The 27,688-nt window shown below is 46.1% G+C and overlaps 1 protein-coding gene across 6 annotated transcripts in view; it reads left to right on the plus strand.

Annotated features, from left to right (window-relative positions):
• Nucleotides 1–427: 427 nt before the first annotated feature.
• CHKA (choline kinase alpha) overlaps nt 428–27,688 on the plus strand; it is a 62,663-nt gene continuing 35,402 nt past the window's right edge. For 2 of the 6 annotated variants that reach the window (XM_033402418.2, XM_033402419.2), the window contains exons 1-2: nt 428–1,069; nt 26,142–26,253. In XM_033402418.2, coding sequence (XP_033258309.2) covers nt 747–1,069; nt 26,142–26,253 — 435 coding nt within the window. In that variant the 5' untranslated portion in view covers nt 428–746. Of the gene's footprint in view, nt 1,070–21,711; nt 21,892–26,141; nt 26,254–27,688 lie in introns of those variants that run through there. The other 4 variants (XM_004278032.4, XM_004278033.4, XM_033402421.2 and 1 more) reach the window with 3 other exon arrangements.

Genomic DNA, 27,688 nt, shown 5'->3' on the forward strand with positions numbered 1-27,688 from the left:
AAACACACGCACGGAGCTGCAGAAGGAGGTGCCTCGCCCAAGGTCATGCGGAAAGAGAAGCCAGCCTCCAGGGACCGGCTTCCTAACTGCCCGCTGCCAGGCCCCGGCCTCTGATGTCCTGCAGGATTCGAGGGGTCAAACAAAGTTTCGGCCACCAAAGCCAAGTTCTGGCTCCCCCGAGGTTCAAGGGCCGCGCAGCCCCCGCCCCCACTCGGGGAGCCCCCCCACCCCGGGGAGCCCCCCCCCGCCTCGCTAGCTTTCTCCATCCTCGCGACCCCACCACCGGCTCGACGCTCCGCCCCCTCGAGGCCCCGCCTCCCCAGGCCGCAGGAAACGAGACAGCGGGGGGAGGCCGTGTGCTGCCGCAGCCAATGGGGAGGCGGCGTGGCGAGGGCGGAGGCGGTTGTGATGCGCCAGGCCGACGGACGGCGGCCAATCAGCGGCGAGCGCGAGGGCGGGCTGTGACGCGGCCGGCGCTCCTCGTGCGGCGGCAGTACAGGAGCGAGCGCCACGGCCAGCAGAATCAGCCGAGCGCCGCCGTCGCCCGCCGCTTGCTGCTTCCACGCCGCCGCCGCCGCCCCGCGACCGCCCGCCGGCCCCCCAACCGCCGCCGCCCCCGGCCTGCCCGTCAGCGAGCGGGCGAGCGGCCTCCGCGCCCGGTCTCCGTGAGGGGGGCGTCCAGCCGGATCCTGAGCCTCGCGCTCTCGTGTTGCGGCCGACCGCGCCTCCTCGGCCGCCTGCCCGGCATGAAGACCAAGTTCTGCAACGGGAGCGAGGCGGAGCCCTCGCCGCTCGGGCTGCTGCTGAGCTGCGGCAGCGGCAGCGCGACCCCGGCGCCCGGCGTGGGGCAGCAGCGCGACGCCGCCAGTGACCTCGAGCCCAAGCAGCTGGGCGGGCGGCAGCCGCAGCTCGCGCTGCCGCCGCCGCCGCTGCCGCTGCCCCCGCCGCCGCCGGCCGACGATCAGCCCGAGCCCAGGACGCGGCGCAGGGCCTATCTGTGGTGCAAGGAGTTCCTGTCCGGCGCCTGGCGGGGCCTTCGCGAGGACCAGTTCCACATCAGTGTCATCAGGTCGGTGTCGGCGGCGCGCCGGGGCGGGCGTGAGGGAGGGAGGGCTTCGCGGACGCGGTCGGGTGACGAGGGCCGGGGGCGGAGTCTGAGGTCGGGGGCGGGGCCGGGGGCTCTGCGACCCGCGAAGCCACCTTTCAGGAGCCTTTGTGAAATCCAGGCCAAATCCCGTGAAACGGGCCCCCGAAGACCCTCCAGAAGGCAGGCTGTTGAAAACATGCCGCTTTCGTGGCAAAACAGATCTCTTCTAAGGAGAACAGTACTGTTCAATCACAAAGTACATTTTGTCCAGAAGCTTAAACTGTGTCTAGCAAGTCCCTTTGGGTTTAGGGCCTTGAATGAAGGAGGGCTGTTTTGGCTGGCTTAAAAAAATCACTTGGTGACTTACTTTTAGTTCTTCAAGTCCATGATTAGGTTTTTCCCACTGAAAGAGACATTTGTTAGGGGTGAAGGGGTGACGTTTGTTAGTTCCCCGCTAACCGCTCAGACATGTAGGTGTGTGACCAGCCAAAGTTAGGATGTGTGGCTCAAAAAATAACTAAGAGTGAGGTAGAAAGAATTTCCCCCCCTCTTTTAAGCTTAAAAAAACTAATCATAAGTTTAAATTACAAAAAAAGTAAGCGTGTATGTATTCAGACTTAACAGCAAAAGATAAACTGGTTTTTGTCCATCCTGCTCCCATGAGATGATCACTTAACATTTAGTGGGCTTACTTCTACTGAGACCTTTAAAAATGTGTTTTCTTGGGCTTCCCTGGTGGCGCAGTGGTTGAGAGTCCGCTTGCCGATGCAGGGGACGCAGGTTCGTGCCCCGGTCCGGGAAGATCCCACATGCTGCGGAGCAGCTGGGCCCGTGAGCCATGGCCACTGAGCCTGCGCGTCCGGAGCCTGTGCTCCGCAACGGGAGAGGCCACAGCAGTGAGAGGCCCGCGTACTGCAAAAAAAAAAAATGTTTTCTTTTTCTGCTAATTTTCTTGTAACTGGTTGACCAGGTTGAGTGCAGTATCTAGAAACTGGCTCTCTGGCTGGCTGCCACCGATAAGCCCCAAATCCAGTTTTAGTCATTTGATTCCTTTTCTCTGCCCAGTGCTTCGCCAGAGCCGCAAATGCAGCAAAATTAACTGAGCTTCACTTTCTTTTTGTGCCTGTGGCCTCTCTTACAGATATGCCTAGGAGCAGTGAGAATCATAAAGGTAGAAAGGGAAAAGAAAACCAAAGAATTGCTTAATGAAACCTTTGTTTTTTTCCTGAAATGAAACTGTCTCCCAAACTATCACATTTAGTTAGGCCTGAAAATTCTCAGCGAGAAGATCATCCGAGGCCATGTGATCGTCAGGTCGTCCAGCTGTAAAGTGGAAAACGTAGAGGGGCAGTGACTTGCCTGAGGTCAGTGGCTCTGTGCTGACATCACAGTGAGCTGCCAGGTCTCTTGAACCCACCTCCTACTCCAGTGCTCTTGCCTGTTGCCTATGAAAACGTTTCGGCTACCCTGGATCCAGCTGTAAGATGTTTTTGAGGTGCTTTTCTGGGGAGTGTCACTCATTAGATAAACCTTTGTGTTTTTGCTCAAACCTGACATTCTAAAAGCTTTGAGGATGCCGATGAAAAAACTGATCGGTAGTCAGTCTAAGAAGGAAATGGAAAATTTTATTCAAGTCAGACTGAGGATTATAACCCGGAGACAGCCTCTCCGAGAGCTCTGAGAACTGTTCTGAAGAGGTAGAGGGGGAGGCCCAGATATATGTGATTGTTGCACGGGGGTGCGCGCAGCCGAGCTCACATCTCAGCGGAAGGTGGCTGCTAGTCATGAGGAATGACTTCTTAATTAATGCTGTTAGTGCCTTTCTAAGTGTGGGAAGGTGCAAGGATAAAAGATTTCTACAGAAAATATAATATCTCTCTGGGGGTCAGTTCTGTCATTTTTCTGAGGGCACGGAGTACTTCATCCTGATCTTTGCCCTGAATTCCTTTCAGGGTATATTGTAAGTCAGCAGCTACAGTGGCTAATGATTTGATTCTTGTTGAACTGGATAGTGGGCAGGATTCTTTATTCTGCAGTCCCTTCCCTTTCGGTTGTAATTTCAGCCAAGGTTTGGGAGGCATTTCGTGACCAGTCTGTCCCACTGCGTCAAGAATGCTCATTCCCAGGCCAGGGGAAGATTTTGTTGATAGGCCACTCAGTGTGCTGTTAGTGGACTAGGCCCTGTTAACAGTAGCGAAAAGTCTCTGGACCACCTATCTTAGTAGTCTGTTATGCTCCAGGAAAAGTTTCCTTCTTTTTTTAAAAAAAAATTTTTTTTTTAATTATTTATTTTTGGCTGCGTTGGGTCTTTATTGCTGTGCACAGGCTTTCTCTAGTTGTGGCGAGCAGGGGCTACTCTTCGTTGCGGTTCGCGGGCTTCTCTTATTGAGGAGCACGGGCTCTAGGCACGCAGGCTTCAGTAGTTGTGGCACACGGACTCGGTAGTTGTGGCTCGCGGGCTCTAGAGCGCAGGCTCAGTAGTTGTGGCGCACGGGCTTACTTGCTCCGCGGCATGTGGGATCTTCCTAGACCAGGGCTCGAACCTGTGTCCCCTGCATTGGCGGGTGGCTTCTTAACCACTGCGCCACCAGGGAAACCCCAAAGGTTGCTTCTTGTTGCTTCTTCCCATATCTAGAGCTATACGATCATAATCGTTGGTCTTATAGAACTGTAAGTTTGGTCAATCATTTCAAGTTGGCTAATCATCATTAATTTTATTGCAGGCTTAGTCACACACTTGGTAATGCAAGAAACAGTAATCTTGTAAAATAGGCAGAATACTGGTAATATAGCTAGTGACATTAATAAGATCATAAGTAAGTATTTAAGCTAAGAACTTCCATTAGGTTTGGCCCAGTATCACCCCAGGTTGTCTGACCAGTCTGTTCTGGGCCAGTTGCTGTCTTTAAGGGAAATAATATACTGGCATTATATGTGAAGTTCACCAAAGATGTCTTCAAGTGCAAGGTGAGTGAGTGGTGGGTCATTGTGACCCCTAACAGGATTGGGAAAGGAGTTACATGGTTGGCTCCAGAAGAAGAAAAATTGATCTTTATGGTTGAGCAGGTGTTTCTGTCATTGGGGAGGTCTGGTTAACACATAACGTAGATGCGCGATGCATGCCAGAGGGGAGGGAGGAGGCCAAATGGGCAGAGAAAAATTTTATGTTTAAATTTTTCTTGTCTTGCCTTAAAATATGAATTTTTATTTCATCAAGGATGTTTTGTTTGTTTTCTCCAGGAATCAGTGGTCTTGGAAGACACAGCTTTCCTTTTGGTTTGGTGGACCTTTTAAAATAATGTTGTATGGTGTGATACACTGCCTCAGTCCTGTTTTCTGGAATAGAATGTAGTTATGGAATGAGTTTAACAAGGAGAAAAGAGGTGATTTAGGATATGGGAAAGTGGGTGATGCCTAGCTTTAAAAAAAAGGCAAAAGAGGTAGTTCAAGTGGGGAAAGATATACACTTGGTTGAAATTCAGTGGCCCCCCCATAGCCAGTCCATGTACAGGTTCTGGCTGTCACGTGTTCCTGATCCGTCTCTCCAGCCCCGGCTCTTTGCTGGGTGCCCGCCTCAGCGCAGCCCATCCAGTCCGTCCCACACTTGACCCTTCTGCCCCTCCCCACCCTGGAATATGTTTCTCCTGCTTCTTTTCTTTGAGTTATTAACAGCAGCTGGCTGGTGCCTCAGGATTATTTCTCACCCTTTGCATTGGCTCAGAAAGCCCTCCTCAGCACTCGGTGGCAACTAAACCCTAGTGAACTGCTCTTGTGCCCACACCTCCGGTCTGCTCCAGGCCCGCTGTCCTTGCTTAGACCCTGTAACAGGAGGGACCTGTGGATATCCACCCATGCTTTGGGTGGCCACCCCCCCTCCATTCTGTATCCCATTGCCAGGGATTTCTCAAATATCCTGACTCCTTTGTTTAAAAGTTTACTGTGGCGTCCTGTAGCTGGAGAATAAAATCCAAACTTGTTTGCATGGTTTATACTTGGGCCCCAGCCTTAATTTTTCAGGGTGGTTCTTTTTTTGTTGCTGTTTTAAAATCATTCCTTTCCCCTAACCAGCAGCAACTAACAGTGAGCTAGTTACACTTGTCCTTGCACTTCTTGAATGAGCTTTGTGTTTTCAGTCTCCAGACCTTTCTTTGCTCCTACACTCTGCCTGGCAGCCTGATGTCTGCCTTTTTTTTTTTTTAAATAAATTTATTTATTTATTTAATTTTTGGCTGCGTTGGGTCCTTGTTGCTGCACATGGGCTTTCTTTTAGTTGCAGTGACCGGGGGCTACTCTTTGTTGCGGTGTGTGGGCTTCTCATTGCGGTGGCTTCTCTTGCTGCGGAGCACCGGCTCTAGGCGCGCGGGCTTAGTTGCTCCGCGGCATGTGGGATCTTCCTGGACCAGGGCTCCAACCTCTGTCCCTTACACCAGCAGGCGGATTCTTAACTACTGCACCACTAGGGAAACCCCCTGGTGTCTGCTTTTAAAATACCTCCTTCAAGGCCTAACTTAGAGAGCCAGAGAGAATTAGTTTCTTCCTCATTTAGGTTTCTTCCATACCACTTCATGCATACACATCTTTATGTCACAGCACTTACCACATTATGTGTGTTCATTCGTTCAAGTCTGTTAGATTGAATTCCTAGAGGGCATGTCGTATTCATCTTTGTATCTCCAGTAGTAGAAGAGTGCCTGACTTTAGCACCTGGATTTTCGCTTAAATTGGCTTCTTTGCTGTCCTCCTAATGTGATGATAGGGCTCTTTGTAATCAGACTACTGGTTGCCTGAGTTCCTCCAGCTATGAGTGGTATAGGGAAAGATAAAAATTACTGTAACATGAAAATTGTCATTAATGTACTGACCACTTGGAAATTTTGTCCATGCCCGGACATCACAGCTGAACACTAGCTTCTGTCTCTGCCCATCAAATCAATGTTTGTTATTATCACGCTCATTGCTGGTGGATAGCACAGTCACAGTGAGTTGTGAAATGAAATTGTAAATCTTGCAAAAGATGCAAGATATCATGAAGTTTGATGAAAGAAATGTTTGTGGACTATTAAAGTTTTACACACATCTCCCCACAGACCCACTACGAGTTGAGAAATGATAGGATAGATGGTACCATGGGCCCTTCAAAATCAGATCATTTAAATATCAAAAGACAGAGAGGGCCTTGAAAAGACTGGCAAAGTCCTCAGCTGTGTTTGCAAAAGTATACAGTAAAAGTCAAAGAAGGAGTGAATTGTGCTTTATGGTGCTATCTTAAAGGGTTTTGGAAAAATTATGCCAAAACTCCCTACTTGATTTCCTTTATATGTACATAGTTACTTCGATGATCTAAATTATGTTACATGTAAAGACATAAATAATTCTGTTTCATTTTTCAAGATAAAGTTTCATTTACACTTTGTTTTTACTACACACTGTGAAAATTTGGTCCCTTAAGGGGCCTTACTTCTTTTTTAAAAAAAATTAACTTAACTTTTTTTAGAGCAGTTTTAGATTCACAACCAGATTGGGCAGAAAGTACAGAGAGTTCCCATTATACCCCCCTCCCCCCACAGCCTCTCACTGTTGACATCATTCTTCTCCTGCAGTGGTACATTTGTCACAGTCCACGAACCTACACTGACACATCATTATCACCCAAAGTCCACAGTTTACATTAGGGTTCACTCTTGGCGGTGTACCTTGTACAGGTTTGGACAAATGTATAATGATGGGTACTATATCCACCATTGTAGGATCCTACAGAATAGCCTCGTGGCCCAAAAAGTCCTCTGTCCTCTGCCGATTTATCCCTCCCTCCCCTCAAACCCTGATCTTTTTAGTGTCTCCATAGTTTTGCCTTTTCTAGAATGTCATATGGTTGGAATCATACAGTATAGCCTTTTCAGATTGTCTTCTTTCATTTAATAATATGCATTTAAGTTTGCTCTGTGTCTTTTCATGGCTTGATAACATATTTTGTTTTAGTGCTGAATCATATTCCATTGTATGGGCGTACCACGGTTTATCCGTTTGCCTGCTGAAGGATATCTGATCTGTGTTTTGGTTTTTTGGCCCCAAGGCATGTGGGATCTTAGCTCCCCGACAAGGGATCAGACACGTACCCCCTGCATTGGAAGGTGAAATCTTAACCACTGGACCGCCAGAGAAGTCCCTGAAGGATGTCTTGATTGCTTCCAAGTTTTGACAGGAATACAGCTGTTATGAACATCTGTGTGCAGGTTTTTCTCTGGACATGTTTTCAGTTCATTTGGGTAAATACCAACAAGCCCAGGTGCTGGATTATATGGTAAGAGTATGTTTAGTTTGGTAAGAAGCTGCCAAACCATCTTCCAAAGGGGCTGCACCATTTTGCATCGCCACCAGCAGTGAATGAGTTCCTGTTGTTCCACATCCTCCAGCATTTGGTGTTCTCAGTATTCTGGATTTTGGCCATTCTACTAGGTGTGTAGTAGTATCTTGTTTTAATTTGTGATTCTCTAATGGCAAATGATGTTGAGCATCTTTTCCTATGCTTACTTGCCATCTGTGTATCTTCCTTGCTCAGGTGTTGCTTGGATCTTCCGCCCTTTTTTTTTTTTGCGGTACGCGGGCCTCTCACTGTTGTGGCCTCTCCCGTTGCGGAGCACAGGCTCCGGACACGCAGGCTCAGTGGCCATGACTCACGGGGCCAGCCGCTCTGCGGCATGTGGGATCCTGCCAGACCGGGGCACGAACCCGGTCTGGCAGGAACCCGCGTCCCCTGCATCGGCAGGCGGACTCTCAAACCACTGCGCCATCAGGGAAGCCCCCACCCATTTTTAATCAGGTTGTTTTCTTATTGTTGAATTTCAAGAGTTCTTTGAATGTTTTGGATAATAGTCCTTTATCAGATGTCTGTTGCAAATATTTCCTTCCAATTAGTGGCTTGCTTTGCATTCTCGATAGTGCCTTTTGCAGAGGAGAATTTTTTAATGTTAATGAAGTCCAGCTTATCAGTTATTTCTTTCAGGGATCATGTCTCTGAAGTTGTATCTAAAACATCATCACCTAGATTTTCTTTAATGTTATGTTCTAGTTTTTTAGATTTTCTTTAATGTTATGAACTAGATTTTCTTTAATGTTATGTTCTAGTTTTATAGTTTTGCATCTTACATTTAGGTCAATGATCCATTTTGAGTTAATTTTTGTGAAGGTATAAGGTCTGTGTCTAGATTTCATTTTTTTGGCTGGGGCTGTCCAGTCCTTCCAGCACCATTTGTTGAAAAGACTATCCTTTCTCCACAGTATTGTTTTTGCTCTTTGTCAAGATCAGTTAACTGTATTGATGTGGGTCTGTTTCTGGCCTCTGCATTCTGTTCCATTGATTTATTTGTCTGTTTTTTTTGTTTTGGCCAGTATCACGCTATCTTGATTCCTGTAGCTTTATAGTAAGTCTTGAAATCTGTACGATCAGTCCTCAGACTTTGTTCTTCTTCAGTATTGAGTTGGCTGTTCTAGGTCTTTTGCTTCTCCATGTAACTTTAGAATCAGTTTGTTGATATGCACCAAGTAACTTGCTGGGATTTTTATTGGGATTGCATTGAATCTATAAATCCAGTAGGGAAGAACTGACATCTTGACAATATTGAGTCTTCCTGTTCACAAACATGGAATATCTCTCCATTTATTTAGTTCTTTGATATCTTTCGTTAGAATTTTGTAGTTTTCCTCATATAGATCTTGTACATATTTTGTTAGATTTATACCTCAGTATTTAATTTGGGGGGGGTGCTAATGTAAATGGTAACACGTCTTTAATTTCATTGTCTACTTGTTCATTGCTGGTATACAGGAAAGCAACTGATTTTTGTATATTAACCTTGTATCGCATAACCATGCTATAATTGCTTATTAACTCCAGGAGTTCTTTTCTTCAGTCTAGTCTCTTGGCTTGCTCATCTCTGACCCTTATGCCCACCGTCTCCTTCCTTGGTTTCCTCTCTGGCGGAGCCTGGCAGTCAGCCTAGACTCCCTCCATGATCTCACCATCCTCTGTCCACTGGCAGGGAATCTTTTACCGCCCTAGGACAGCCCTCATCTTTAGCTTTGCATTAGCCCATCTTGCATCCACAACCAGACTGCCATCTCCCTGTAAATCAACATTCAATCATCTCATTGTGCCTAGTACTTTTTTTGTTGAATATCACAGTAGTCTAGGGCCTGGTGATGAAACAATAAAAACATAAGGCCCAGGAGGTCCATGTGGGCTAGAAGGGCTGTGGGGCACTTTGTGGAGAAAGTGGGAGCATCCCTGAACTCTGAGAGGTGGAAGGACCTTTCACGTGGGAAGAGGAGGCAGAGGTGTGCTGTGTCCCAAGGATGCTAAGGTTGGTGGCTTGAAATGGGTATTTTAGAAATACTTTCTGAGGGACATTTGGTAATGTCCGGACACATTTTTTTTTTTTTTTTTTTTTTTTTTTGCGGTATGTGGGCCTCTCACCGTGTGTCCTCTCCTGTTGCGGAGCACAGGCTCCGGACGCGCAGGCTCAGCGGACATGGCTCACAGGCCCAGCCGCTCCACGGCACATGGGATCCTCCCGGACCGGGGCACGAACCCGCGTCCCCTGCATCGGCAGGCGGACTCTCAACCACTGTGCCACCAGGGAAGCCCCCGGACACAGTTTTGATTGTCACGATTTCGTGGTGGTGGTGGTGGTGGTATTACTGGCATCTAGTGGGTAGAGGGCAGGGATACTGCTCAACATCCTACAGTGCTCAGGACAGCACTTCCTCTCCGTGCCCTGAATGTGGACAGTGCTGAGGTTGAGCAGCCTGGAGCAGAGGACTGAAGACCGAGCTTTTCTCTGTCCTGCACACTCTTTTTTTTTTTTTAAATAAATTTATTTATTTATTTTTGGCTGTGTTGGGTCTTCGTTGCTGTGCGCAGGCTTTCTCTAGTTGCGGCGAGCGGGGGCTATTCTTCATTGTGGTTCGTGGGCTTCTCATTGCGGTGGCTTCTCGTTGCAGAGCACGGGCTCTAGGCGCAAGGGCTTCAGCAGTTGCAGCATGCGGGCTTCAGTAGTTGTGGCACACGGGCTCAGTAATTGTGGCTCACGGGCTTTAGAGCGCAGGCTCAGTAGTTGTGGCTCACGGGCTTAGTTGCTCCGTGGCATGTGGGATCTTCCAGGACCAGGGCTGGAACCCGTGCCCCCTGCATTGGCAGGCGGATTCTTAACCACTGTGCCACCAGGGAAGCTGTCCCACACACTTTTTTTTTTTGCCATACGCAGGCCTCTCACTGTTGTGGCCTCTCCTGTTGCGGAGCAGAGGCTCCGGACGCGCAGGCTCAGCGGCCATGGCTCACGGGCTCAGCTGCTCCGCAGCATGTGGGATCTTCCCGGACCGGGGCACGAACCCACATCCCCTGCATCGGCAGGCGGACTCTCAACCACTGCGCCACCAGGGAAGCCCCCACACACTCTTAAAGATTGATAATAAACAACTGACATTATCTCCTGTAATCTTCACAGACCCCTACTAGATACTCTTACACCATCTTACAGAGTAATTTGCCCAAGACCATGCAGCTGTCTGCAGAGCCAGCAGCCCACCTGGGACAAAGCCTGTTCTCGTAACTGTGCCTGTAGACTTGGTGTTGAGAGAGCTGGGAGTTGACACCTGTTCCTGATTACTGTGTACTATACTGTCATTTTACTGAAGTGCTTTTTTCCCCCTGAGCTGTGGTCGTTTCAAGTTGAATTTTAGATGGTTAGAAGAAATTTTGCAAAGGTCTCCTTTTTTCTTGTTTGTGCTCTAAATTCAGTAGCTCTTTTGATATTACGCTGTCTTCTATTTTCCTTGCAGGCCCTGAACCTTAGGGAGACTAAGTCCTGTGTGTGCTGGGCTTTGCGCCATGTTACTTGTGGACAGTTTGCAGAGGTTTCAGTGGCTTTTTTGGTTTTCAGCAAAGTACAGTTGGTTAGGTGCAGACGAGAAATTTCCCATCTCGGTTTAGCAGGTGAAAACCTTTGTGTTAAAGGCTTCTCTGGAGCAGGCAGTGTCTCAGGTTTCTCGTTGTCTGAGCTGACTCACCTAGATGGACTCCTTTTCCAAATGGTTAAAAATACATAGATGTTTTTGATGGATGAATGGACGAGCAGAGTGTGGCATATACCTGTAATCAGATATTATTCAGCTTTGATAAAAAGGAGATTCTGACACGTTACAACATGGCTGAACCTGGAGGACGTTCTGCTAAGTGAAATAAGCCAGTCAAAAAAGACAAATATTGTATGATGTCACTGCTGTGAGGTCCCTAGAGAAGTCAGATTCATAGGGACACAGTATCCTGGTGGGTGCCCGGGGCTGGAGGATGGGGAATGGGGCGTTAGTGTTTAAAGGGCACGGAGTGTCAGCTTTATGGGATGGGCAGTCCTGGAGGTAGAAGATGGTGATGGTTGCACAAGAATGTGAATGTACTTAATGCCACTGAACTGTACACTTACCGATGTTTAAGATGGCAAATTGTATGTTATGTGTGTTTCACCTCAACTTAAATATTGGAAAAAAAAGTAATCTAGATGTTTGACGTGAGGAATGGCATATTTCAAGACCTTGGGCACTTCACCAACTTGTTGTATCACTACAGCATGCATTTTCCCCATGTAGAATGCTGCAGAATAAAACAGAAACAACCTCGTTAAGACCTGATAAGTCTACAAATAAAGGATACAAGCCATTTGTAAAGCTACTTGTATTAAATACATGTTGCTAAAATAAAAACTATGTTATACAGTAGACCACTATCTAGTGAAGTGATTTTACTCCAAAACTTAAAAAATTGTTTCTGTGGGGCAAAGAGAGTGCACACAATAGTGCAGAGGCTCTCTCCCCTGCATTCACTTTATCACTTGTAGTTAAAATTACCAACTACTTCCTGTCACACACTGAGTACTTGAAGCACAGGGTGTGACATTCCCAAGTGCCCAGGACCTGCCCCGTGTAGACCAGCTTCCTGCTGCCGTGTTAAAGTGACACACAACACAGCACGAATGGACCACATCTACTGGACTGTTCGGCCTTATCTTTGACTTGGATTTGACCTCCTTTCTACACATGGAGTATATTTTCAATCTATGAGAACTTTTCAGAGCAAGCAAACTTGAATGATAGTTTTTATAGCCAACACCTGCCAGTAGCATTCGGTGTTTTTCACAAGGTGGATGAACAGTCTGGGAGGATTTGTGAAGCGGCCAGGAACCAAGATGCCATCTTGCCCCGCAGCTTCGTGGCTGGAGAGGGAGTGGTGAGGGAAGGGCCGTACCGTGGTCCCACCCTGAGGACTGAGCCTTAGAAGGTGGGGAGCTGGAAGGATAGTTTTTACAGTTGCTGTGGCCCAGCCACCTTCCTTTGCTTCTCTGCGTTATGGTTGAGTCCTCTCTGTATTTGAGTGGGGAGCCCTCTTGCCACCTCTGACCTCCTGGGTAAAGTACAGCTGTGCCATAAGTGGTGAGCTGATAGACCTTTAAGTCAGGGCTGATAGACCTTTAAGTCAGGAGTGTTTCCTCATTTGCCTCATGGCGGGGAAATGTTCATTTTCTTCTCCCTCCTTGAAAATCTCCACTGCCATTAAGTCTGGAAATTAACTGTACTTTATCCCAAATGTGAGAGTAACCTGTTTGAATTGTAGTGACCTGTTAGCAAGTTAAGAGGATCTTGATTGATTTTGTGCCTTACCAGGGTTTTGGGGTTTGTCCTGTGTTTAGGTAACATGTAAATTTCCCCAAGATGCTTCACTGTCTAACACAGTCGACTTCTGTTGGAAAGGATTACGCTTCAGGTTCTGGAACAGTGGGGCTAACGTAGAAAAAGATGAGTTGGGGGAGGAGAGAATCAACTTGCCTAAACCTAGAACTGCCTCTAAAGTTGGAGGTTGGAAAAGTCACCAAGAAACAAATTGATCATTACTATTATAGATTGATATCAGTGAAAAACATTTTGGCTTTTTAAAGGGCTCAGTCAGGCAGTTCAGGGCTGAAAATGAGGCCTGGGGCTAAAAATCCTGAAACGTACACAGGGTATTATCTGTTATGTGACTAGAGTAAAGAAATTAGCAGGAAAGTTTCAATTAACTGGAGCCCAAGTTACTAAACATTTTCCTTAATTTTTTTTAAGAGAAAGTGTGAAAATAAGAAAAAGCAATATTACTTTAAGCATTAAGAACATTCCCTGGCCTGCCTTGGAAGCCGTTCACATCTGAGTTCCTCTGTGTGTGTCTTAACCTCCCTAGCATTCTGTAGTGATATTTCATGTTCAGAATAAGGGCCCCAGGCCAGTGAGGGGCTTGAAACATGAACAGGTACATCACATTTGCCACCCTATATTTAAGGCAGGAACGGAGGGAGGTACAAAGAGTTTTTAGATTTTCCACAAGAGTGTTTTATTTGTTAGCCTCTAATTATCTTGTGGTTAGGATGGTACTTCATACCGACCTGATGATTAACCAGGAGATCAGTTGAGTGGGATAGCTCCCTCCTTGAGCATTCATTCCTTTTATTTGTGAAGGGATTACAGAGGACAGTTGGAAAAAAACAAGGGTTATTTTTGCTCATTTTGTTAAAGAAAAAAAATCTTTGAGTAGATAATCAGTGTACTGGCTTTAAGATTCAAACATTACAAAAGGGTGTCTTTCTCCCACCTCTGACCCCAGCGCCTCTCCCTAGAAGCAAGCACTTCCAGAGAGATGTCATGCATACATTAGTATATGTGGGTGTATTCGTTTCTTCAGCAAACACTGAGAGCTGCAATGTGCTAGGCCCTGTGCGAGGGGCTGAGAATGTGTAGCTTCCCCTCCCTCTTTAATACTTAACAGTAGATCACTTTTTTTGCACTAAAAGCAGCACTGTGTCTTGGAAACTGTTTTAGATTGGTATTTATTGAGCTACCTTATTCTTTTGAATAGCCATATAGTGTTATATTTTAATTGAAATAACATTTGATCTTTTCAGGACAGTTTGAATGCTAGAACTTCTGCTTTGTTAAGTTAATCATGGTAATAAAAGATTCCATTCATTAAGTGCTCAGGTACTACGTTAATCTGGGCAGTGAGCCTCAGGGAGAGGAATTCTTTTTTTTTTTTTTTAAGATGAAAGTTACTTTAATTTATTTTTTTTAATTTATTTATTTTGGCTGTGTTGGGTCTTCGTTTCTGTGCGAGGGCTTTCTCTAGTTGCGGCGAGCGGGAGCCACTCTTCATCGCGGTGCGCGGGCCTCTCACTGTCGCGGCCTCTCCTGTTGCACGGCACAGGCTCCAGATGCGCAGGCTCAGTAGTTGTGGCTCACGGGCCTCGCTGCTCCGCGGCATGTGGGATCTTCCCAGACCAGGGCTTGAACCCATGTCCCCTGCATTGGCAGGCAGATTCTCAACCACTGCGCCACCAGGGAAGCCCCAAGGGAGAGGAATTCTTAACCCCAGGGGCTCAGAGAGGCTGAGTAGCTTGCCAGGAGTTAAAGTGTTAATAAGTGGTGACTCCTGTCTAGTTCTAACACAGTATGATGGTTATTTCAGCTAGTCACTCAGGTGTGCACTTCAGTTTAGGCAGAGATAACATACACCTGTCTCTATTTTTGCCCAGATTTTTTGTGATAAGCAGTTCTCTACCATAGTACCTATTGCTTGCAAGGTATGTGCAAAAGTATCCTGAGAGTATGATGTCTGGCAAGGACTTCAAATGACCTTGAGCGTGTTGACGAGTCCTGTATTTTAGGTAAGTAATAAAGTCAAGTGGCATATCTCCCCTGAGGTCCAGTCAGTGCTCCCATGGGTTAGAAACCTCAGCAGGCAGGCATCCTGTCACAGTCCAGGGCCAAGTGACATTCATATAGACGAGTCATGTGGAGAAGGCAGGGGTCCCCCCAGGTGTCTGACCTTTTCAGGGACCCTGTTTTACTGATGAGAACTGCGAACAGACCTGGTTTGTGAGTCACCCTTTGTCCGTTTTGGACTGTGAATAAGGGTGAGTAGGATTCTGTAGGGTGTACATACGATGGCAGGTAATTAATGCCTGAAGTTATGGTTGTGGCCTTTTACTGCTCTCCCCTGCACATAGGCTACTGGAAATTTCATCTCTTCCGAGTCTTCCTCTCTTAGTTTTCCTGCGTTGCGTTTGGCCTGCCAGCGCAGGGGTGGAATTCAGGATGCTGCATAAAGTGTACTGTGGAAGCCACCTGGTTCAGAGATGTTCACAACTACTGAAGCATAATTTTAAAACTTTGAAAAGTCCAGAGATTATGAACAGCACTGAAGTGAGCCAATCGGCAGGAGGAGGGCAAAGGGCACGGGAGGCCAGCGTTGGCAAACCTTCCCTCCCCAGGCTTTATTCTGGAATCTTTTCTCTTGATGGTTTTGACAATGGCCTGGATGGTGGAAGGTGCCTGGGCTGTGGAAACCAGGTCGTGGGAGAGTGGAGAAGGCGGTGGACTGTGTGTGTGTGTGTGAGCCCTCCCTGACAGGCCTCAAACTGGGGGGCTGCAGGAGTAGGCCGCAGAAAGATACGTGGGGAGGAGAAAAAGAAGTGTATGGCCAGGACCAGAGGGAAGCACCTTTGGTCGTGCTGGTGGGGGACAGGTGCCACCTCCAAATAGAGTTACAGGTAGGTGTGGGAAGCTGGAAACCCAGTGTAACCACAGAGGTTTCCTGAAACTCGGTAACTTCTCTCATTCCAAAGTCCTTAGTAATGCTGCTTCTTTTTCCAGATCCTAATATCAGAGGCATCTTTTTGAGGGCTTGATTTCTCCTAGGGTCTAGAGTTTCATTGGAAGTGTTCACTACTTGGGAGCACATTTTAATCAAATGGTGATTGCCATGAATCATACACACGGAGCTTAATATTAAGAGGACGGTCATTCATAGGTTCAAATAAATCAATGAATGGTCGATTTAATAAACTAAGGCAAGTTATCACTGGTTTAGAAAGGAAAAAATAGCATTATTGAGATGTAATTCACGTAATATAAAATTCACCCTTTTAAATGGTACAGTTCAGTGTTTTTTAGTATTTTTACAGAGTTATACGGCGATCACTGCTGTTTTTTCAGAACACTTTCATCACCTCAGAATGAAGCCCTATACCATTAGCGTTCTCTTCCTGTTCTCCCCTCTCCCTAGCTCCTGGCAACCACTGATCTACTTTTATTTTTTTGATCTACTTACTTTTTATGGATTTGTCTCTTCTGGACATTTCATATAGATGGACTCATACAACATGCATGGCCTTTTGTGACCAGTTTCTTTCACTTAGCATCATGTTTTCTAGGTTTATCTGTGTTGTAGCATGTATTGGTACTTCATTCCTTTTTATGGCTGAATAATATTTCATTGCTTGATACACCGCAGTTTATTCATTCATTAATTGATGGACATTTGGATTCTTCCCCTTTTTTGGCTATTATAAACATTTGTGTTCAGTGTTTGTGAGGACATATGTTTTCATTTCTCTTGGGTATCTGTCTAGGAGTGAAATTGCTGGGTCATTTGGTAACTCAACATTTAACTTTTTGAAGATGTCACTGATCTTTTGAGCCCTCTGTCAGAGGATCTCCACAGACCCCAACAAATATCCCTATTGAGTTTGAGAGGATATTGGACAAGATTATTGTTGCTTTGACCCATTGTGATCTTTTAACCAGCAACTTTTTTTTTTTTGCGGTACGCGGGCCTCTCACTGTTGTGGCCTCTCCCGTTGCAGAGCGAGCGCAGGCTCAGCGGCCATGGCTTATGGGCCCAGCCGCTCCGCGGCACGTGGGATCTTCCCGGACCGGGGCACGAACCTGTGTCCCCTGCATCGGCAGGCGGACTCTCAACCACTGCGCCACCAGGGAAGCCCTTACCAGCGCCTTTTTTCCCCTTGCTTCCAGTGATCTTGGTTTTATACATATACTAAATTACCAACTGATTTTTGAGAAGAGTTCATTATAGTATATGCTGGTGATTGTGTATTAGATGCCATAAAGTTTTATGTGAAACAACCTGTCTTTATTAAAAATTACAAACATTTATAAAGTAGTAAAGAATAAAATTTTGAAAATAATAAAATAGCTTTATCAAATCTGAACATTTGGCTTCGGGTTCCCTTCTTTTGCCCAGAGGTAACCACCATTTTGCATTGGTGTTAAAATTCTGTTTCATTCTGAAATAAGATTCTGATCTTTAGAACAGAATTTTGAAGTCTTTTATAACCTGTGTATTTGGTCTAAGTGCTGAAACGTTAGAGCATTTTTTGTGACAGGTGTACTTGCAGTAGGGTGGTTCACGTATGGGGGGTTAATAATCCTGTGAGTCATGGAGCCTTTGGTTCATGTTTGACCGTACGTAACCAGTTGTCATCTAGGCTTCTATTTTAAGAAGAACTTTCACACCAGGAAGGCGTGATGATATTTCCTGCTGCGAGGAACTTTGAGAGGAAGTAGCATCAAATGCCAGATCTTAGTTTCGTGGAGTGGTTCTTGTTTTGAAATGATTTTGTGGAATTTTTCAGGGTTCTTTTAAAATTAATTGCAGTCGGGCTTCCCTGGTGGCGCAGTGGTTGGGAATCCACCTGCCAATGCAGGGGACACGGGTTCGAGCCCTGGTCCGGGAGGATCCCACATGCCGCGGAGCAACTAAGCCCGTGCACCACAACTACTGAGGCTGAGCTCTAGAACCTTCGAGCCACAGCTACTGAAGCCCGCGTGCCTAGAGCCCGTGCTCCGCAACAGGAGAGGCCACTGCAGTGCGAAGCCCACGCACAGCAACGAAGACCCAACGCAGCCATAAATTAATTAATTAATTAATTAATTGAAAAATAAAAAGGGCCTATTGGGTGAGCGGCTACAGATAATACAAGAAATGAAGGATTTCCAGGTTGTGGGCTTGTTTTAAAAAATATAAATAAATAAATAAATAAAATTACAATCAATACGATGCCAACTGTGATAGTTTCTTTGACCTGTTTCTGGATCAACTAAAATTTTAGATTATCTACTGTTCTACATCTTCCAGTTTTCTTTTCTCCTCTTAATGATTAGTGCAGTTAATTATCGCTTCATTTGAGGCAGGTAAAGAATTGACATTTATCAGTTTGGGGGGAAGTTACTTAGCATAGAATCACTAAGGCGTACATCAAGAAATCCATTTAAGGGCATCCCTGGTGGCGCAGTGGTTGAGAGTCCGCCTGCCGATGCGGGGGACACGGGTTCGTGCCCTGGTCCGGGAGGATCCCACATGCCGCGGAGCGGCTGAGCCCGTGAGCCATGGCCACTGAGCCTGCGCGTCCGGAGCCTGTGCTCCGCAGCGGGAGAGGCCACAACAGTGAGAGGCCCGCGTACCGGAAAAAAAAAAAAAAAAAAAGAAATCCATTTAAATAAAGTTGCTAACTTTCAGTATGTTTCATAGTTTATTTTCATTAACTATTTTTCCCTTATTGATGTACTTACAAATATTCCCTTTGCAATAAGTTTTTAACTTTAAAATATTTCATGCCATTTGTTAACTTTATGTATATCTTGAAGCATTAAAAAATTTCATTATCTTCACTAGCAGTTTAATGTTTTAAAAAAAATTATATTTTTGATAATATCAAGTTTTAATTGATTAAAAAACAGGTCAAACGAGATATGAGACAGGAGTTCTGACACCACTGCCAGGTGAAGAGTGAACCGGTGTGACTCTGTTTTAGGACACTTTGGCAGTAGGCATCAAGAAATTGTAAAATGGTAGTGCCCTTTGGTCCAGAAAACCCAGCTTTAAAGGGTCTCCTCAAGATTTATGCAATCTTGTGCATAAAGATTGACGTATAGGTATACATTTGTAGAGTTGTGTGTAGAAGTAAAAAATAATAGGAAAACTCTGTCTTTAGCATTAGGCAGTTGGTTAAACCATGCTGTATCTTTAAGGTGAAATTCCATGCACAATTAAAAATGATGTTTTTAATGCTGAATTGAGGGAAAATGCTCATAATATAAGTGGAAAATGAACTTTGTAGAGCAGTATATTCACCGTGATCCCTTTTTTTTTTTTTTTTTTTTGCGGTACGCGGGCCTCTCACTGTTGTGGCCTCTCCTGTTGCGGAGCACAGGCTCCGGACACGCAGGCTCAGCGGCCATGGCTTATGGGCCCAGCCGCTCCGCGGCATGTGGGATCTTCCTGGACCGGGGCACGAACCCGTGTCCCCTGCATCGGCAGGTGGACTCTCAACCATTGTGCTACCAGGGAAGTCCCATGATCCCAATTTTAATAAAAAGAAAGAAATTGGGAAAAGGAGCTTAGGAAAATGACAAGAAAAAATATATACTACAGTGTTCAAAGTGGTTATATTTGAATAATAGAATTTGGGAAAGTAGTTGTCTTTTTTATTTTGGGGGGGGGGTCTTTCAGATTCATGTACACACAACTTTTTGGAACCTGGCTTTTAAAATCTGAAAGTCAAACAATTTAATACACGTTTAGTTGCTTCAACAACTGATAAACTTAATTGAGTTTGAAAAAATACACCAGGTCACCCAGGTCCTTCGTCACTTGTGGTGTGTAGGTGATCTTGAATGTGCCAAGAGCAGCACAGCACTACCAAGCAACTGCTTTGTGGCTCTGTTTTCACAAATCCATTTTCTTCAGCGTATAAACCAGTTAGCCTTTTGGTTCTTCAGTTTGGAGTTGGTTCTTTGTTTTTGCATGGTTTCTTTTCCAATATCCTTTATGTTCTATGTATGTTGTCATTTGATGAGTCAAATTATTCTCAATTGTAAGTTAATTCTTGATAAGCTGTATATCAAGAGAAATTGAAATTATGATTTTCGCATCTCATCAGCAGTCTGTAAAAGCAGCTCTGTTCTGCTCGTTATTCCATTGGTACTGTTTGAGGGACCTGTGGGGTGAGGATTAGGGACGCACACTCAGCTGGATCCCTAGGGCACTGGTTAGAATTCCCGCCAGCCGTGACTTCTCTTTTCAGTGTCCTACCTGCCATGGCTTGCTTACATATGTTGAATATGAAATAAATACGTTATTCTCATCTTATTTGATATTTTGCTTATGTGAGTATGTCTGTGCCGCCTAAGTTTAATTATGACATGTATGTTTATTATAAAGATCTTCTGCCACATGGGAAAAAGGTTGAAGTTTCAGACTTCTTTGGAATCCTTGAGCGTTCCTGGGGTTTTACTTGGAAGGATATTCTTGACAAATCCCATGGTAAATTGGCTGTTGTATTTCTGCTGTCATTCTGTGGCGTATCTTCCCATCGTATCTTCTTCCTAGTCGTATTATTTAGCTCATTAGTGTCTGACATTTTTCTAGGTGTTTTCTGACAGTTTGGGTCATCTGTGACAATGACATTGTTTCATTTATTTTGATTGTCACTTAAAAATCATCCATGTTTTACTTCTTCCCACTAGGGCCTATTGGGTGAGCGGCTACAGATAATACAAGAAATGAAGGATTTCCAGGTTGTGGGCTTGTTTGTGGCCAAGCCGGCCTGCTTTCCTTCTTTGGGACTCTGGGGATAAACTGAATCGAGTTACACAGCTTAGAACAGTAGTTCATCTGTTTGCTCTCGCCGTGGACTGAGCTTTCGAGAGTATGTGACAGGAAGGAAAACTAGGGCTTTTAACTGATGTCATGCTTTTCCTGTTGCTTGGTAGCCAGAAGCCCGTGCTGGCTGTGCCTGGCTGTGGCAGGCCCTTGTGACAAGCCATGCGCTTGGGGCGCGGGCCTGAGTGGAGGGGAAAGGAGAAGGCTGCCCTTCTGTGTCTGCGCCTGCCTGCTTCCTGTGTCTTCCTGAGCTGGGGTCGACAGCTAGCTTGCCTCCTGGGAAAGTAGGTCCTTATTCCTGGCAGAGGTTCCCAGATGCCATGATTGCTTTTCTTTAAATAAGCTGTTGAAAAATATTCTTTAAAATGACTTTTATTTACATCTGTGAAACGTTGTTTCTGTAGAAGCACATACAAGTTTCACTGGTGAAGAAAAATGAGATTTTTTTTTTTTCCTTTCTAAACCATTGAGATATAGTTCACATATCACATAGTTCACTTGCTTAAATTGTAGGATTCAGTGGTTTTTGGTATATGGGTTTTTTTGTTTTTTTTTTTTGGCCGTGCAGCATGTGGGATCTTAGGTCCCCCACCAGGGATTGAACCCGCATCCCCTGCATTGGAAGCTCAGAGTCTTAACCAGTGGACTGCCAGGTAAGTTCCAGCATAGGGTTTTTAATATATCCACAGGTATGTGCAGCCATCACCACAGTCAATTTTAGAACAATTTCATACCTCGAGAGGAAACCCTGTCGCCGTTAGCCCCCTTCTGCCCCGGCCCTAGGCACCCACTCTGCGGATTGCCTCGTTCCGGACATTTCATATGAATGGAATCATTTAATATCTGGTCTTTTGTTCTGGCTTCTTTCACTGAGCATGTTTTTAAGGTTCATGCATGTTGTAGCTTGTGTCAGGACGTCATTCCTTTTTTAAAAATTGTGGTAAAATATGCATGGCATAAAATCTACCATTTTAACCATATTTAAGTGTATAGTTTAGTGGCATTAAGTCGGTCACGTTGTTCAACCATCACCACTGTTGATCGCAAGAATGTTTTCATCTTGCTAAACGGAACCTCTGTGCCCATTAAACCGTAGTTCCTCATCACTGCCGGTAGCCCCTCTTTGAATTCATTAGCTCACTCCGAATCTGTTTTAGTTATTTTGTGTGTTTCCTGGAATGAGGTATGTCCTTTAGAAGTCTAGCCCTGCTGACAGCTTGAGTTTAGCCCTGTGAGACCTGTCTAGAGGCATCTGATCTCCAGAACTGTAAGATAATAAATGTGTGTGTGTGTTTTTTTTTAATTAATTTATTTATTTTTGGCTGTGTTGGGTCTTCATTGCTGCGCAAGGGCTTTCTCTAGTTGCGGCGAGCGGGGGCTGCTCTTCCTTGCGGTGCGCGGGCTTCTTGTTGCCATGGCTTCTCTTGTTGCAGAGCACGGGCTCTAGGCGCGTGGGCTTCAGTAGTTGTGGCTCGTGGGCTCTAGAGCTCAGGCTTACTGAGCTAGTAGTTGTGGCGCATGGGCCTAGTTGCTCTGCGGCATGTGGGATCTTCCCGGACCAGGGCTCGAACCCGCGTCCCCCACATTGGCAGGCGGACTCTTAACCACTGCGCCACCAGGGAAGCCCTGTGTGTTGTTTAAAGCCACAAAGTTTGTGGTCGTAAGTGACAGCAGCCACAGGAACAGAGACATTTGTCTTATGCAAGTTAGTACAGACCCGTCCTGACGTCGGGCTCCTGTGATGGATGGCGGTGCCTGCAGCACCACTGTGTGTCTGGCATGGCACGTGGTGCCCTCCTGCTTGTGTCCCGTCTCTCAGCATGAGGGTTAAAAGCAAGGATTCTGGAGCCAGATGCCGTCTTCCATTGTGGCTCTGCCACTTTCTTGCTTTGTTTCCTCCTCTGTGTGATGGAGGCAGTACTGGCACTGCCCTATAGGTTGTCGGGAGGATGGAATGACCCCACCCTTGTTGCATGCTCAGGACGTTGCGGCCCCAGGGCTCCGTGACCCTGAGGTCTTACAGTGACTAGATTTAAGTGCTGCTCCTTTACAGAGGAGTGCATTTTTGAGGGTCACAGAGGTTTAGCAGTGTGCCCAAGATTACACAGCTAGTAAGTGCAGAACTAGGGTTTGAATCGGCTCCCTGGCTCTGAAGCCTGTGGCTTTTCTTTTACATGATGCCCTCCCCCAGGAAGAGGGGACTGTCCCTTGGGGAGCTTACAGTCTAAATTAGAGAGCCAAGGCTGACCGCCAGCCTATTAGAGAACAATATAAGATGGTCATTTACCAAATGTAACAGGGAGGAGTTTGGAGAAGGGAGGTTCTGGAAGAGTGCTGTGGGTCATTGTCATTTTCAGAAAATCTCTATTGAGCATCCACCATCTGGGGCCACTGGGCCTTGAGAATTGAAGTTAGACGTGACCCCTGTCTTCAGGAGCTAGCAGGGAAGACAGCGAAAGATTGTTGAGGAGGTTGGACTTGGAACTTGGTTGTTTCTTTTTTGTTTGTTTTGTTTTTTGCGGTACGCGGGCCTCTCACTGTTGTGGCCTCTCCTGTTGCGGAGCACAGGCTCCTGACGCGCAGGCTCAGCGGCCATGGCTCACGGGCCTAGCCGCTCCGCGGCATGTGGGATCTTCCCGGACCAGGGCACGAACCCGTGTCCCCTGCATCGGCAGGTGGACTCTCAACCACTGCGCCACCAGGGAAGCCCTTGGAACTTGGTTTTAAACAGTAGGTAGTTTTTATTTTTTTATAAACTTATTTTATTCTTTTTTTTTTGGTTGTGTCGGGTCTTTGTTGCTGCGCGTGGGCTTTCTCTAGTTGCGACGAGCGGGGGCTACTCTTCGTTGCGGTGCATGGGCTTCTCATTGCGGAACATGGGCTCTAGGCGCACGGGCTTCAGCAGTTGTGGCGCGCGGGCTCTAGAGCGCGGGCTCAGTAGTTGTGGCGCACAGCCTTAGTTGCTCCGCGGCATGTGAGATCTTCCTGGACCAGGGCTCGAACCCGTGTCACCTGCATTGGCAGGCGGATTCTTAACCACTGTGCCACCAGGGAAGCCCAGTAGGTAGTTTTTAGATGGCAGAGAAGAGTGAGGAGTTTCCAGACTGGAAGAACAGGAGTAAGTGGATGTGGTGACACTGCATCAGTTACTACTAGGTTTAGCTGCTTATAACAGAGGACCCCAGAGTCACAGTGGTTAAACAACATAGAAATTGATTTCCGTTGTGCATTAAAGAGGTCCAGGAGAAGCCAGGCTGAGCAGGTGTGGCGGCTTCACGGCTTGGTGGGGATGCAGACTCCTTTCAGCTAACCGCTCTGCTATTTCTAGGATGTGGCCGTTAATCTCGTGATCTAAGAAGCTGCTGAAGCTCTGGCCACTTGTGCTAGTTAGGATCCTAGCAAGAAAATGGAAACACCACTAGGTATTTCAGCAGCCATAGAGGATTTAATATAGGGAATTGGGTGAACAGGCGGTGGAGAACCAAAAAAGCAAAAAGGGAACAGAATTGATTAAAATAAGGAATACTAAGTGTGCAGGAAGCAGGCTCCTGGGGCTGGGGGACAAGGGAAGAGGTTGGGGTGATCAGAACCTGGAAGCTGAGAGGAGGGGCCCACAGAGTTGGGATCCCGACCTCCAAGGAGAGGGCACTGCTTGGCTGTTGCTGGGGACCCTGAGGCTGGTGCTGGGGTCGCCCAAAGAAGTGAGGATGGGAACGGGCGGGTTGCTGCCGCAGCACGCGGGCAGGAGCGGCCAGCAGACACGTCTGCCGCCAGAACCTGATGAATGGGAGCAGCTGATAAAGGAGGTTTGTCATCGGCAGAGTCCTAGCCCAGCATCACAGCAGAACTGGAGTGGGAATTTGGAGCCCAGAGGCAGTAGCTTAGCCCTGACCCACCACTGTCTCCTCGGTCCACACAGCAGGATGGATGGGGAAGAGGGGGCAAGCGCATGAGCATGTCTGACGTTGATTCCCCAAAAGCCACATAGACACTTCCTTGACATTTTATTTGCCAGGAATTGATCGCACAGGCCCGGCCAGCTGTAGAGGCAGCTGGTAAGTAGAGTCCTGACGCAAGACACGTTGCTGCCTGAGCACAGCCCAGGTTCTCTAACCCAGGAGGGTGGGGAGTGTCTGCCACAGGGGTGGAACTTTGAGCATTTTTGTGGCACCGTTAATGCAGCAATGTTAACAACCTCCAGATAAAACGTTCTCCCTGTTATCTTTCTTCCTCACACAAAATGAACTCTGTCTCTTGGACCATTTTTTGACGGTGCCTGTCACTGTGTGCTCAGGATCCCTGTCTGACTGGGCGTGTGATGATGCAATTTAGGTTCGTTTTTAGCCTCACTTTGGGGAACGTAGCCTCACTAAGACTGTCAGTGGATAGAACAGGGAAAGAGGCTGCTGGCTTCTGTGACTGGGGGATGTCGTTCTAGGAAGCTGTGGTCCACCTTGCTGATAACGTTTTCTCCACAAGTTGCGCCTGTACTGCTGTGTGATATTGATGCATCTGACAGGCAGGTGTAGACTCAGGGTTTGCTGAAGTATCTGGTTCAGACATTGTCCCATGATTTTGAATTCTGTCTTACAGTTTTATGTGTGCCTTCTTCATTGGAGCGGAAGTTGCTCAAGGGCAGGGACCAGAGCCTGTTTCAGTGTTGTGTTACCCGAGCTTCCAGCGTGGTGCTTTGCTTATGTAATAGTTCCCTGCAGTTTACTGACTGTCTATGAATAGGACTGGGGGACTCTGAAGTCTACTACAGATGAGGTGCCTCTGGTCTCGAATTCCTAATTGTACAGTATTTTGTGTTCATTTAACTCCAGTCCCTGCATTAATTAACCACCCTCTGCACCTAATCATTTCCAACCCAGGTAGGTGATTTGTCCCCGAGGCTATGCTTTCCTGTTTAAACGTCCCCTGTAACTTGTTGCTTGTCTTTGGTATTGAGAGCTCTGAGAGCTCCAGTAATTGTTAATTATTAGAGCTCTCAGAGCGCCAGTAATTGTTAATGTTGCAAATTTTTTGAAAAGGCTGTTAGGCAAACCTGGTTGAGAAGGGGTGGATCTTTCCACTTCAAGTGGAAAGTCCTGTAGGAGATGGTTTAAGTATTGCCCCAAGAGTTTAACCTGGCAGTGATGGGTATATGATGGGAATTTTGGATCATACGTGAATGTGGGCTGGAAGGGAGGCATCTGGGATTTCCCCCCATTCCCAGGGCTGAAGAGGGTCTCCTCGCTCCTTGTCACTCTCTGAGGCAGATGCCACATGCAATTATAAAAACTCCCCCCATTGCTGTCCTAGAAGAACAGATCCGGAATTTGCCTGTTTTTAATGTGACTCGTGGAATTGATCTGAGAACTGTGGAGTTAATCATTTATGTTGCTAGTATCCTGAGAGATTAAATGAAGACTTAGATGAGGACAGTTCTTGTGGGATGGATCCTGACTTCTCATCCACACGCGATTTAGCTTGCTTTCAAAATACAGATCCTTACGGTCCTCTTGTTTCTGACAGAGGTGGCCTCAGTAACATGCTGTTCCAGTGCTCCTTACCCGACACTCTGGCCACCGTTGGTGACGAGCCTCGGAAGGTGCTCCTGCGGCTGTACGGTGCAATTCTAAAGATGGTGAGTTCCTCGGCTGCTTGGGGATGGGAGGGGCCTGGTCACAGTTCTCATCCTCTTCCCTGATTACCTGGGAAGAGACTTAAAATATGTTAGTGGTGGTGTTAAGAGCTATTTAAATATATTGCTTTTGCTTTAATTGGGCTGCACAACTTGGTTTTTTGTTTATATTCTAAGTAAGTTCTGTCTTAACTATTTGTTAGTAAACTAGTACAAATACATCCAGCTTTATATCCAGAGGAAGTACAATGTTGGTTAAATCTTTAATAGTTTTGGATAATGCTTGGATTTTCCACACATTGAAATTTTCAGCTCAGACTTAGGTTGTAAAATTCGAATGTGGGGAGAGCATCATCAAAAAGGGTTTACAGGATAGTCCCAGTGGAAAAGTGTGAGCTCAGTGAAGCCGGATTTATTAACTACCTCCCTTTGAGATTTCTTTAAATCTTTGAATTTGTTAGATTCCTAATCTTTCTAAATTTTTATATTACTTAAATAATTGAATCTTTCAGTTAAAGTACCTTATTTGTTGAATTGTCTTAACCAGTTATAGGATATCCCAAATGTCTGGATTAAAAAAAAAAGCTATCAAAAAAAAAAAAAAGCTATACCATGAATTTATCATTTTACTGACCACACATATAAATGTGTATGTTTCTGTGGTAGAATTTTGATACCCATTTAAATCTTCCTTGGAAGGGCCCATTTTGATCTTCATGAAACGGAGAATAGTTTTCTGACTCAGTTTTTTTTTTTTTAAAGACTAGTCTCTTTCAGCTCAGTCGAAAAAGCAGGTCATGTCCATATCCGTGATGATTTGATTATATGTTTAGAAATATTAAAGTTAAAATTGGCACTCTGGATATTAACTCATTTAAAAACATTGTCATGATGTGACTGAACCTTTTCATTGGGTAATTTTCCCTTAACCCTGTCCAGCTGTGAGAGTGGTCAGGGTCTGAGGTTAGGAACAAGCTAGCGTGTCTGAGGAAACCCGAGGCCACTTTGGCATTAGGTTCACGTGCTGACTGACGGCCGACCCTGCCCCCTGACTGACGGTGTACAAGCAGAACAGGGTCTGTGCTTACCATGCAGTCCAGTTTTTTATTTAATCAAGTTGCAGTTTCAGAGCAGTTCTTGAACTATACCCAATTAATGTCCTTTTGGGACTTTTAATGAAATCAACCTTCAGCCATTTTTTTCTCTGAGGACTTTCTGTAACAATTAAGTCCCATTTCTGCCCATTCGTTTCGTGTGCTTTCATTTAAACAACCCTTTAAAAATACTTTAATAACTAGCTGCTGGAATTGCATGCGATATGAGACTATTTAAATCTGATTTATGGAGGCTTTGTTTCTATTTCAACTTAAATAGGAGCGTTTTCAGTGTGCACGGTGCGCTCCTCCTAGGCCGGGGGCAGGCCCTGTGCCCTGAGAGC

This window comes from Orcinus orca, chromosome 8 (assembly GCF_937001465.1).
Source record: "Orcinus orca chromosome 8, mOrcOrc1.1, whole genome shotgun sequence".
NCBI classification, from domain to species: Eukaryota; Metazoa; Chordata; class Mammalia; order Artiodactyla; family Delphinidae; genus Orcinus; species Orcinus orca.